Source organism: Phasianus colchicus, chromosome 14 (genome assembly GCF_987193195.1).
Source record: "Phasianus colchicus chromosome 14, bPhaCol1.hap1.1, whole genome shotgun sequence".
NCBI classification, from domain to species: domain Eukaryota; kingdom Metazoa; phylum Chordata; class Aves; order Galliformes; family Phasianidae; genus Phasianus; species Phasianus colchicus.
In genome coordinates, this window is record NC_143449.1 from 10,689,774 (window position 1) to 10,700,894 (window position 11,121).

The 11,121-nt window shown below is 55.3% G+C and overlaps 1 protein-coding gene and 1 long non-coding RNA gene across 3 annotated transcripts in view; one reads left to right on the top strand and one right to left on the bottom strand.

Annotated features, from left to right (window-relative positions):
* LOC149916012 (uncharacterized) overlaps positions 1-6,989 on the bottom strand; it is a 28,360-nt gene extending 21,371 nt beyond the window's left edge. Inside the window, exons 1-2 of one of the 2 annotated variants that reach the window (XR_016471071.1) lie at positions 6,900-6,989; positions 5,657-6,160 (exon numbers count right to left, since the gene is read on the bottom strand). This is a non-coding gene — a long non-coding RNA (uncharacterized LOC149916012). Of the gene's footprint in view, positions 1-5,656; positions 6,161-6,290 lie in introns of both variants that reach the window. The other variant, XR_016471070.1, reaches the window with a different exon arrangement.
* LOC116229694 (tumor necrosis factor ligand superfamily member 10-like) lies at positions 2,543-10,667 on the top strand. Its single transcript, XM_031594350.2, has 5 exons — positions 2,543-3,860; positions 6,939-7,085; positions 7,386-7,422; positions 7,900-8,007; positions 8,296-10,667. The coding sequence occupies exons 1-5, from the start codon at positions 3,255-3,257 to the stop codon at positions 8,736-8,738; spliced, it is 1,341 nt and encodes a 446-aa protein (XP_031450210.2). The 5' UTR covers positions 2,543-3,254; the 3' UTR covers positions 8,739-10,667.
* Positions 10,668-11,121: the final 454 nt, after the last annotated feature.

The following is an 11,121-nucleotide window of genomic DNA, read 5'->3' on the forward strand; positions in this document are numbered from 1 at the left end:
CACATGGGCAACCACACAGGTCCTCTGAAAGCCTATGTTGAGCAGAGGGAAAGTGAGGCACAGAAGGGCTGAGACACATCAACTGCCAGCCCACTGTTTCCCAGATTCCTACTACAAGGTAAAATAGCGTGCTGCCCCAGGGATAAGGTGAATCACTGTGTCTTTTCTGGGCTGGTCCCCACCATCCCAGCAGAAGTTCTCTCTGAGGGTGGAACTGAGCCTGACACAGATGTGGATTCTCGACATAGTTGAGGCAGACTCAGGAAGATGAGCTGATTGAGCACATCAGCTGGAAGGACCAGGCTTCCTACTGACCCTTGGGAGTATGATCTGGTGCAGAAGAAGATTTTTCGCATAAGGCTTGGCAGAGGAATTGATCAATTCAAATCGAAAGACAAATGTTTGAGAGAGCATACCAGAAAGGTTAGCAAAGACCTTTCTGAGCTGCGTGCGCTGATTTCACATCCCGGGGGGGCTGCTGTTTCCTGACTAAAGATCATGTAGCCAACACATGTTAGAAATCAAGCCAGCGAGAACAAGGCTGTGGCTTTCCTTAAAGGAGCAGTCTCACAAAACTGGAAACTCTCTGCTCCAGAAGGTACAAACCGGGAAGGAATGAATGCCCTGGCTAGCCCAGCTCAAGAGGGATCCAGTATAGATTAACCCAGTGGATCCTGATTGTACTATCACCTCCATAAAACCTGGGAAAAACACATTACTAAGTTGCACACTCAGCCATCATGCCTGAAGCAAAGCCAAAGAGAATCTAAGTTGCAGACTGCAAAACTCACACAGCTCACATCCCTATGCCGGCAATATCTGCCTAGTTTCCCCCATCCCAGCACTTTGGTGATGATGCAAGGCCCCAGCAAAACACTCTCTCCCACTTTCCTGCACTGGTTCTGCATCACTGAGTGCTGAGGAAACAACTTTCCAGGCTCGGCTGGCTCAATTCTCCTAGTGCACGGACCAGGAAATATTAGAAGTGAAAAACAACTCCCCAGCCAGTCTCAGGAGGCATTTTTTATCTGGCTCCCACCCAATTTTCTTTTTACAGTTCAAGTGCTGGTCCTGCCCTCACTCAGGCTTGGCTGCTTTGCAAGCCTCCCATCTCCACGGAACAGAGATCAGCTCCGAGCTACTGAGCGCTTGCAGCTCCAGGCATCCTGCTGCTCACCAGCAGAGCCCAGGTGGGCCCTTTCCCCACCATATGAAGAAGCAGGTGGACCAGGAGCACAGCACATGGATGAGTGCTACCCAAGCTGCTTCTGCACATGCATCTACATTCCAAATTGCAAATACATTTGGCTCCTCTAGCCCATGTCCACCACCAGTTACTGATCCATTTCTCATCTTCTACTTCCCAACACATACCAAGGCAGGACAGTGCCATACCAGTGCCTGAGCAGAGCAGCAGCCTCTCAAGGGCTGAGGGCACCGTGTCATGCATGGAGCCAACAGAAACCACCCAGTCACTTGACAGATGCTTTTGGCTGGAAGATCCCCCAGTCTCAGTAGTATTTTTCCTGATACAACTTGGAGGGAGAAGGGACAGCATTTCCTCCCCATGTCCCTACAACACAGATGACCAGGAATTCAGCAATCATTTCCCACAGAAAGAGTGGATGCTGGGAAAGGGTGGTAGAGATCTTTGCACAGAAAATGAGTGATTAGATCAGTGATCTGAAAACATTTGTACTGAGCTTGCATTATTCAAGGCTCAGCAAACACTTTTATAAAAGCAATAAAAGCAGATAAGGTGACTAGTTACCCACTTCTGCACGTCTGGGAAGCCATAACTACTACTCATGTGGCTGCTCTGTGTGCAGTACATATCAGCAGCCCAGAGAAGCCTGACATACCTGGCCACTGCTGAAGGAATTCTGCAAATGCATGCACACTTAAGGCTTGAGGCTATGAAAGCACTGAGATTATGAACCCACCATCATGACCATGGGAAAGCAAACATGGATGGGTGGAGACCTGCAAAGGAACCCCTCTCAAAACTACTCCTGGGATACATGCACTGCAACTCAGTCCACAGAGCAAGGAGGTACGATGAGTGACCCTCCAAATGTGGCCAGGAGCTCCAGTGCTCCACAAATAAGTTTCAGTGCTCCATTTGTACACAGAAAGAAGAATGCACAAGCAAAGTAGGACTGCAAAGTAGGATGTTTGAGAAGTTCTAGTTCAAGCTTCTGCCCTGGCATCTGAGGGAAAGGACTACTCCTGTACCCCCCTAGCTAATCCCAAGGCAATTATGGAGCTGCTGCTTCACCCACAGGCACACAAAGTAACCAGAGCAGCCATGATGACTTATAAAAAGAGATAATGGAACTGCTCCTTTGTTTTAAATAGGTGGTAGCTGTGTATAGATCCCTCCTCCTGTATCCCAACCAGCAGCTCCCTACAGAAATCTGTCTGCAGAAAGCCAGAGCTGTTGGGATTCAGTGTAAGATATAGTGCCATTTTTGGCAGGTAGGATGTAAAATGGTACAAGTTCCTTCCCTGAGCAAAAAAAAAAAAAAAAAAAAAACACCATTCATGGTGTGAGAGCACTGAAGAAGCAAGGCAGTGGTGTGCTGGCTCTCCCCAGCAACTCTCCTCACTCGGGAGGTGCGGGGCTCCTCTCCCCTGCTGTGGCTGCAGCACTGGCTGTGTCCCTGCCTCCATCAGGGGCCACACCAGGGGCCCGTCCTGCTCACAGCCGGCTCCCTATTTTGCTATAAATCATAACGTTTACCCCAGGGTACCACTTGGGGTTACTGGAGCTGTCTGTGGGTTTGGCCTGGGGCCAGCCCACAGTTTTCCCACATCCCATCCTTAGAAATGAGACAGAGGCTCTGGGAGAACTATAGTATTTGTGTATGAAGATCTCACTTCCATTGCAGGGGTAAAAACACTACAGACCGTGGTCACCTGAGCACAAAGCAGCAACTGACGGTCATCAGGCAGCAGCCCTCCTCCAGGTTTTCTGTTTGCTTTCCAAACAACTCAACAGCCCCACTTTAGGAGAACAGGGAACATTGCTCACCAGCAGAGCACAGCCTTGGGGGTCAGCAATCAGCTATCAGAGAACAACCAAACTCTGCTTCCAGCCAGGTGCTTCTCCAGCACCCGGACCCAGAATGGTTTCTTAGCGGTGGGCAGTGTGGGATGAACCCCTGGGAAAGGCTCCACGGCAATCAATACCTTTCTTCAAATATTTGCCTTTGGGTAACCCGCTGACCCCTGGCAGACATCCCCGGCACCCCATGGTCTGCATCACCCAAATCATTGGCCCACCCAACCCCGACACCTCCCGTTCCCAGCCCAGGCAGCGCAGGGATTCTCCACCACCTGCAGCCGTCCGTCTCCGAGCCGTGCACCTCCACCTTCACCTCCCCGCCAGCCTCGTGCGGCTCACAAAGGACACAGAGCCCCATTCTCACAGCGCACGAACACTCACCGCCCCTCTCCTACAGCGCAGGGGGGAGGTGCGGGACAGACCCCACCCCCGAGGCCACGCTCGACTCAAAGCCCGGGGACCACCCCCACTCCCACCCGAGGCCGCCTCCATCCGTGTCCCCGCCCCTCCCCGATCTGTCCCGCCGGAGCTGCGGGCACTTCGGAACGGGGGGAGCGACGGCCCGGCCATGGCCCCGCAGCAGCCCAGCGCCGGGCAGTACCTGCGCTCCGACAGCGGCGGCTCGGCCACCCGCATGCTGGGAGACGGCCCGGGCGCCGATTCCGGGGGGTTGCGGGAGCGGCGGCGGCGGTGCGGGCCGCTCTGGGGCAGCGTGGCCATCATGGCCATCCTCGCCCTGCAGATCGCCTCCACCACCGGGCTCTTTGTCTACTTCACCATGGCCATCTCCAAGGTGAGCGCGGCGCGGGGCCCCGACGGCGGCTGGGCGAGGGCTGCACCCCGGGAGCGCCCCGAGCCGCGGCTCCGCTCCCGGCGTGGGACGGCGCTCGGCGCTGGGGAACGGGGCTCCTCTGCGGATCCCGCTGTGCGCAAGGCGAGCCCTCGTCCTGGGCTGCGGGTCCCGGCGGAGCCGCTCCCTGCCCGCGGGTAACCTGAGGATGCGGGTCCGGGCTGGGGCCGGGGAAGGGGCTGCACGGGCGCCCTTTGGTCCTTGTGCCCTGCCCTGTGCTTCTCATCCCACGCACGCTCCAGGACTGCTGCAGCCTTCTTTCTCTCTGTGAGGCTGGGGGAACCCCACACCTGGAGCTCTCAGGCACTTGGTCCTATTGAATGGCGCCCCATAACTGTGCTAAGGTGCAGCCTCTCCGGCTTGCCCTCGGCATCGTTCCTGCCAAGCTGTTCCTGATCTCAGCTCCCATGGACCAGGTGCTGCAGCCAAATCCTGCCATTGACAGCTGCACCACTGCTGCCCGATGAGCATCAGCAGCCAGAGAGCTTCACAGGGCCCCTCACACAGGCACTGCCCTTGCAAGAACAAACTGCTCAGGATGGCCCTGGTCCCACAAGCCCCACATACACACACTGCTGCCCTTACTATGGCAGATCCACAGTGATCCCCCAGCAGTGAAAGGGCCAAACACCAAACAGGAGAGATGGAAAACCGAAGGACTACCGAGCAGCTCTGATGAGGGAGGGCCCATCAGCAGAAGGGCACAGGAATGCCAAGCTTTGTACAAAACCACAGCAGAGGTGAGAAATTGGACAAAGCCCCATCCTTGGGTGCAGGAGGAACAGTCCGTCTGCTGATTGTTTCAGCATTCTTCAGAGCAGACTCCAGCCTCCACATTTTCTTTCCTCCCCTGGATCTCCTGTGGCACCCACTACAAGGGATTTACATGAGAGGCATCAGCAGGAGAGCGGAAATATGGGCAGACAGAGCCTCAGGGAAGGGCTGAAGGAAGAAGGCAGTTTACACTGATTTGCATCTTCGGAATAACTTTTGGAGTCTCTTACCAGATCCCAACATGGGAACAGTTCTGCTGGTAGCACTCAGAACTGAGCATCCCGAGGGCACTGAATTGCTTGCCTTGGCCAACCTCCCTCACCCAGAACACATGCACACACGCTCTGCCCTCCCATTTTACAGACGTTTCTCCTATTTTTCATTTAATTTAAGGGGAGACAGACAAGGTAGGGACTGCAATTATCCTGTACAGTGAGAGGTGCTGGTGGCACATGCAACCTATCACAGCGAGCCTTAATCAAGGCGCTTAGCAGAGCCGGGCAATTGGTAGTGGCCAGAGGGATATGGTTGCAGTACTCATTGTTATGCTGGGACTGTGCCACCACATTACCAAGGCTGACCCTGATTATATGTGCCTACACCACAGTTAGTGCTGCTGGCAGTGCAAAGGAGCTGGCTGCAAGCACTGGCTCTGCCCAAGCATGCATTGTGCTGGAGAGTTTCATGCGAGCAGCCTCATCACTTGGGGATTTACAACAGGCACTGTGCTTCCACCCACTCAGACAAGCATGTCTTGGCAAGGCTGGCAGCTCTGCCACCTAAACCCACCCCAGGTGAACCCCTGCGAGAGCTGTGCTTACCCTCCTGCTGTGCCTGCACCACAGCACTTCTCTGAGATCAGCACTGCAACCCATCTCCCACCCACTGTGTTCCTGGTAAACCCAGCCCAATAGCACAACACACAAAAAAAGTGAGAGAAAAAAAAAGAAGACTTTTTATCTCACCTCACATAGTCTTTGTACTGATTCCGGAATCTCCACTGATTGAGGTCAGGAGGCAGGCAGACATCTGGTGGAAGCTGCAGACTGACTGGGGGAAGCACAGGATGCTGGTGGGACTGACAGAGCAACCAAGGGCTGCTGGGTTGGCTCCCATGCTCTGGGAACCACCCAGGTGGCGCAGGCAGGCTGGTCCAGGTGCCTGCACTGGTTCCCAGCTCCTGAGTGGTGATTTCAGAGCAGCTGTCTCATCTGGGTCCTGGTTTTCCCACAGCAGCAGTGACCCCACAGCCAACTGTGTTCATCATCCAGGCAGCAACTGTGCAGAATTGGGCCAGGTCAGCCTGAAGACACGCTGGCGAGGCATAGTTCACTATGCAGCAGCCCACATCACTTGAAAGGAAGGCTTCCTTTCCCCAGCCACAATCCAGCACAGATTACAAAGTGTTTGAGCTCTGTCTGGGCTGATGCAGTACTTGGGGTCTGGTCTCCAGCCAGTATTGCTTGGCCCTGGGAGGGAAGAGATGTGTGAGAGCTTAGTTTACAACAGGATCAACAGCAATAAATTAGAGCCTCATCACCATATAGCAGCCATGGAGCAGGCTGCTGCATGCTTCCAGCGTGGAGCTGCAGCTCTTACCTCTCTGCACAGCCCCTGAATGGGCCGAGGACAAGTGAAGCCAATCACTGCAGGGCAACTCCTTCGCCAGAGTCTGTGAACATCATCTTCACAGCTAAGGCTGGGTTATGCTTCCCCAGTGTTGGAGCAGGAGAGGTGAAGGAGATGGAGAAAGGGAAATTTCAGTACCTCTCCTTTACCTGGTACTCTGCAGCTTGCAAAAATCTGTGTCTTCCCTTCATGCTCAGCACTGAGACTCAATAAAAGGGGCTATCACATTTCTATAACCACTGCTATGAACAAGCTTTTGCTGGCCATGGGGATCATAGGAGGACAAGATTCAACCCATTCAATTGACAGAACAGGTTTTGGACAGAGCTTGGGACACACTCAGCCTTCTGCCAACTGATTCCTTCCCAGAAGAGCAGCTTCAGTCCACACTTGTGTCCTGATGGTACCCACCCATCCCACCACCACCTTTGCGCTCAGAGAAGTGCTGGGTTATGCTCTATTCCATGGTGTGTCTGTGGGCATCCTGACACAGGAAGAGCCAGACCAAAGGCAGCTGACTGGCCATGCACGCTGCAGGGATCCCCACTGCACCCAGCCAAGCCCTGTGTGCTGCCTTACCTTGTGTAGTTTGTGAACATCCAGGTGTTTCCATTCCAGCTCAAAGCTCAGTCGCAGGGCAGCTCAGAGGAACTGAGGTGTCTGCAGCTTATCAATCAGCAGCAGGAAGGCTCCAACTTGGAAGAGCTGATCAGCAACCAGTCTTGCCTCAAGTTGGCCAACACCATCAAAGCCTACGTGGCCACGGTAAGCCTGGGGGTGCTGGCTGCAGGGCTGGGGAGGGTGGGAGACATGAGAGGAGGGCTCCCATTTGCCTGCCTGCCTCAGTTTCCCCATCTGCTTCACTGGTGGGTGGCAGAGGCTCAATCTAAGCAGGACTGCAGGAGGGGCTGCATGCCAAACCCTCTCCACAGAGGAGATTGTAGAGTCCAGAGGCATGGCATGAAAGAACATATCAAAAACTTGGAAGGATGAGAGGAGCTGGGGGCAGGGAACAGCCTTTGCATCTTTAAACCATGGAGTTGTTTTTCTTCTCTAATGGTTCAGGTGACAGAGAACGTTATCAGCAGAAGCGTGGTGAATGGTGAGTGCATCCCTCTGAGCACTGGGGCAGGAGTTGGAGTTCCGCTTACGGGGAACCTTTACTGCATGGCGTCACGGGTCGCTGAGCTGTGCCGTGGGCTGATCCATGTCCACGTGCAACGGCTCAGCGTGGGGCCAGGGGTGCCAGCAGGTCAAGGGTGATCGGCCGCTCCCGGGGCAAACTCCATCCGACACAGCACTGTGAGCTGGGGCGGGAGGGCAGACTGCCCCCCCAGGGTTGGAGGGATGTTATGTCTGCTGGATTGGAGACTGGGGAACCCGTCTACCCAGGGAGCAGCACAGAGCTGTTAGATAATAATTGACTACACAGTCACCCCAAGTGAACTCCCCCTGTGTAGGGTCAGTGGGGTGTTCTCCTGCCTCATTCTCTCTGGTTGCTAAGTAAGGACATGCCAGCATTGCTCTGCAGGTCCCTGCGCACTCTGCTCCCTAAATCCATTTGTCCCTTTCTTTGCAGAGGCCCAGAGGAACTACTTCAACAGCTCAGAGGGGCAGGTTGCTACCAAAACACTCGGCAAACCTTCAGCACATCTCACCCTCCGCCCACAGAGCCCAGCCCAGGACGGTGAGCCAGGAGAGGCCAGCAGGGTGGCGGGGGTGCTTCTGGGGTAGGGGCGGGGAAAAGATCATAGAATCATAGATCTCCCCCAGAGATCTCCACCTAAGAGCTGAGTGTGGGAGGTTGCATTTTCTGGCAGATGGAAAGATGTTTGTCCTTTCCAGACCAAGACCACCCTCCCCACTCCACCTCCAAGCTGAATGGCTGTAGGAGCATGATAGGGCCACCCCTACTGGCCCTGAATTGGTGCCCTCAGTGCAGTACGCTCCCTTAGTGACCCTGCCTTCTCCTCAGGAAGCTCCAGGGGCTTCGGGAACCTCTCGCAGTCCTGCCGCCACGCCATCACTCGCTGGGAGGACAGCACCATCCACTCACACCTGCAGAACATCACGTACAGGGATGGCCGGCTGCGGGTCAACCAGGCAGGCAAGTACTACGTCTACTCCCAGATCTACTTCCGCTACTCCCGTGATGGGGCCGGCGCCCGTGTCTCAGTGCCACAGCTCGTGCAGTGCATCAACTGGAAGACCTCCTACAGCCAGCCCATCCTTCTGCTCAAAGGGGTAGGCACCAAATGCTGGGCACCCGAGGCAGAATACGGCCTCCACGCTCTCTACCAGGGGGGACTGTTTGAGCTCAAGGCCGGTGATGAGCTCTTCGTCTCCGTCTCCTCACTGGCCATTGACTACAACGATGCAGCAGCCAGCTATTTTGGGGCCTTCCGGCTCGACCTGTGACAGCCACCTTCCCTCTGCTCTTGCTGGATTCACTCTTCTGCGTGGCTGAAGCAATTTGAGCTGCCATTGTGTGCAGCTCCCCTCATGCTGTTGCCTTCCTCTGTGCGGGACAGCAGCCAAATGGCCAGCGGTCCAGCTGGGCCTGGCATAGTGTTATTCCCTGCATCTGCTGTGCCTGGTGGGAGTCAGCTGGAGCTGGGCGAGATGGCAGAGGGAACACAGAGCAGAACACACTTCTACCAAGTCACACCACCAGGTGCCTTGTAACCACTTGCTGTGCATCCGTGTGCCCCCACGCCAGCAAGGCAGAAGCACAGAGGCCACTACTTCAGACTAACCCTTCTCATGGCAGGACCACCCCCCTGCAAGTCTGAATCCAGATTTGGCAGGCAGCAAATCATAGCCAACCATGCTGCCAAGCTCCCGGATCTTGAGCTGGAGGTGCTGGGGCAGAAGTCAAGGTTAGCAAATAGCAGTGGTATGAGGAGCATGGCTGCAGGGCTGCCCACCACCCCACAGCCAAACAGCCTGCAGGCACAGGACAGATCCAACACCAGCTTCCAGGAAATAGTCAAGGAGTTTCAGTTCAGTTCAGTTAGAAACCTGGGTCTGTGCCAGAATTCAGCTTCTGAGGAGGCAAAGAACAGGGCCATAATGCTACAATAATTACCAGCACAAGCAGCTGCACCCAAGCACGTGGCAGAGATGCACTCCTTGCCCAGGTTAGACGTAGCATCAACAGAGTCCAGCATGTGGCACATCCAAAGCATCATCTTCTCCCTGGGAAGCTGCATACCTGCAAAATTGGCACCTTGGTTCTTAGCAGGCTGGAACAAACAGCAGTACATACAGCACTCCAGGTGCTTCTCTGTGGCCCACACAAACCCCTAACGGCGAGGAAGGGACACTGAACTATGGCACCAGCTGTGCACAGGCTGCAACGTGGTCCTCAGCAACTTTTCATGAGCCTCATGTGACAGCAATGACCATGCAGAAAAGGGGTGCCCCAGCCCCTTGGTGGCTGAGCAGGGCCAGCATCCGCATGCTGGGGACAAGTTGGGCCATCTTGTGGGGCACCTCACGTGCACAGGACCACCAAGACGAGGAGTTTGACATCTCGCCTCCCTCTGCTTCTAACGTAGCATCCCTTTCTTTGGGATTTTGTTTCTCCCAGCACTGTTTGGCAGCAGAGCCGCTCTTTGCTCACATCAGTTGTCACCCTCCAGGATTGCTGCCCAGGCCACACTTCAGCTCAGGCAGTAGTGGCACAGGACCCAGGACAAAACCAAACCCCTGTTACTAAATCTCCAGGACACATCAGACACAAAAGACAGGTTCAAGCAGAGCAGAGCATGATAAAGCTGGCTGGGCCCATGGACACTGTGTGGACATAGACCACTTTGGTAATAACTTGTATACTCTGTATATTATGAACGTTGATGTACAAGGACAGGCCAGCAGCACAAGCTGCCACAAAGGACACAAACACCCCTCCTGCCAGCACAGTTCTGGGGCGTCTCAGTGCTGCTTTCAAATAAATCCTGTACTCCAGCCCTAGCCTTGCACCTCTGTACAGCAGCCTCAAGGTGGGTATTTAGCCCTGTACCACCACGTAGTAGTGCTGCTGGTCCAACCAGACAGCATGATGTCCAGGCTAGCACAGCATCTGCTCTGTGCTAGGACACTGCGAAGCACTTGAGCGCCGCGCAGCCCCTCACTGCAGAGCAGCCGTATCTGCTCTCCCACTGCGCTCCTTGCTATAGCACACAGCCCAGCAGAGGCTTTCTGCAGGCAGAGCATGGCACAGGCTGGGCACAGAAGATTGGTTTGCCCACTGCAGCCCACAGAGTTGTGCTCCCAGCCCTGTTCCCTGCACAGCGCCTGCAGCAAGGCACCAGGAGTGGTGGAGCAGCTCAGTACTGAGCGAGAGCTGCAAGTGCCAAGGGCGCCTGGGGGAACAGATGTGTGTGATTCCCAGCAGCTCCAGCCCCGCGACTTGCAAACAGCGAAGGCTGCAGGCAGCAGTGGGGTCTTGTCTCATCTTGCATCACCAATGGCTCCACAGCCCAGGCTAAAGTCATGCCAAGGCAGCTGCGCCCTCTCCCTGTGAATGCCCCAGGCTTTCCCAGAGAGACACACCTCTGCTTCTAAGCCTGGTGCATTCCCTACCAGGGCCAGGTGCAGCTCCTGCTGCAGCCCTGCATGCTGGCTAAGCCCAACTGGGCATTCAGCCCCCACCCCACTGAGCCCAGGACCAGCAGCTCTCCCTCCCCCAGTGCTGGGAAAGAGAAGGGCTCAGACATGTGGTGCAGGAAGCACACTGCTCCCATCAGCAGCTGTCCAGAAGAAGCGGGAGTTGGGGCCTTGGGAGGCTAACTACATC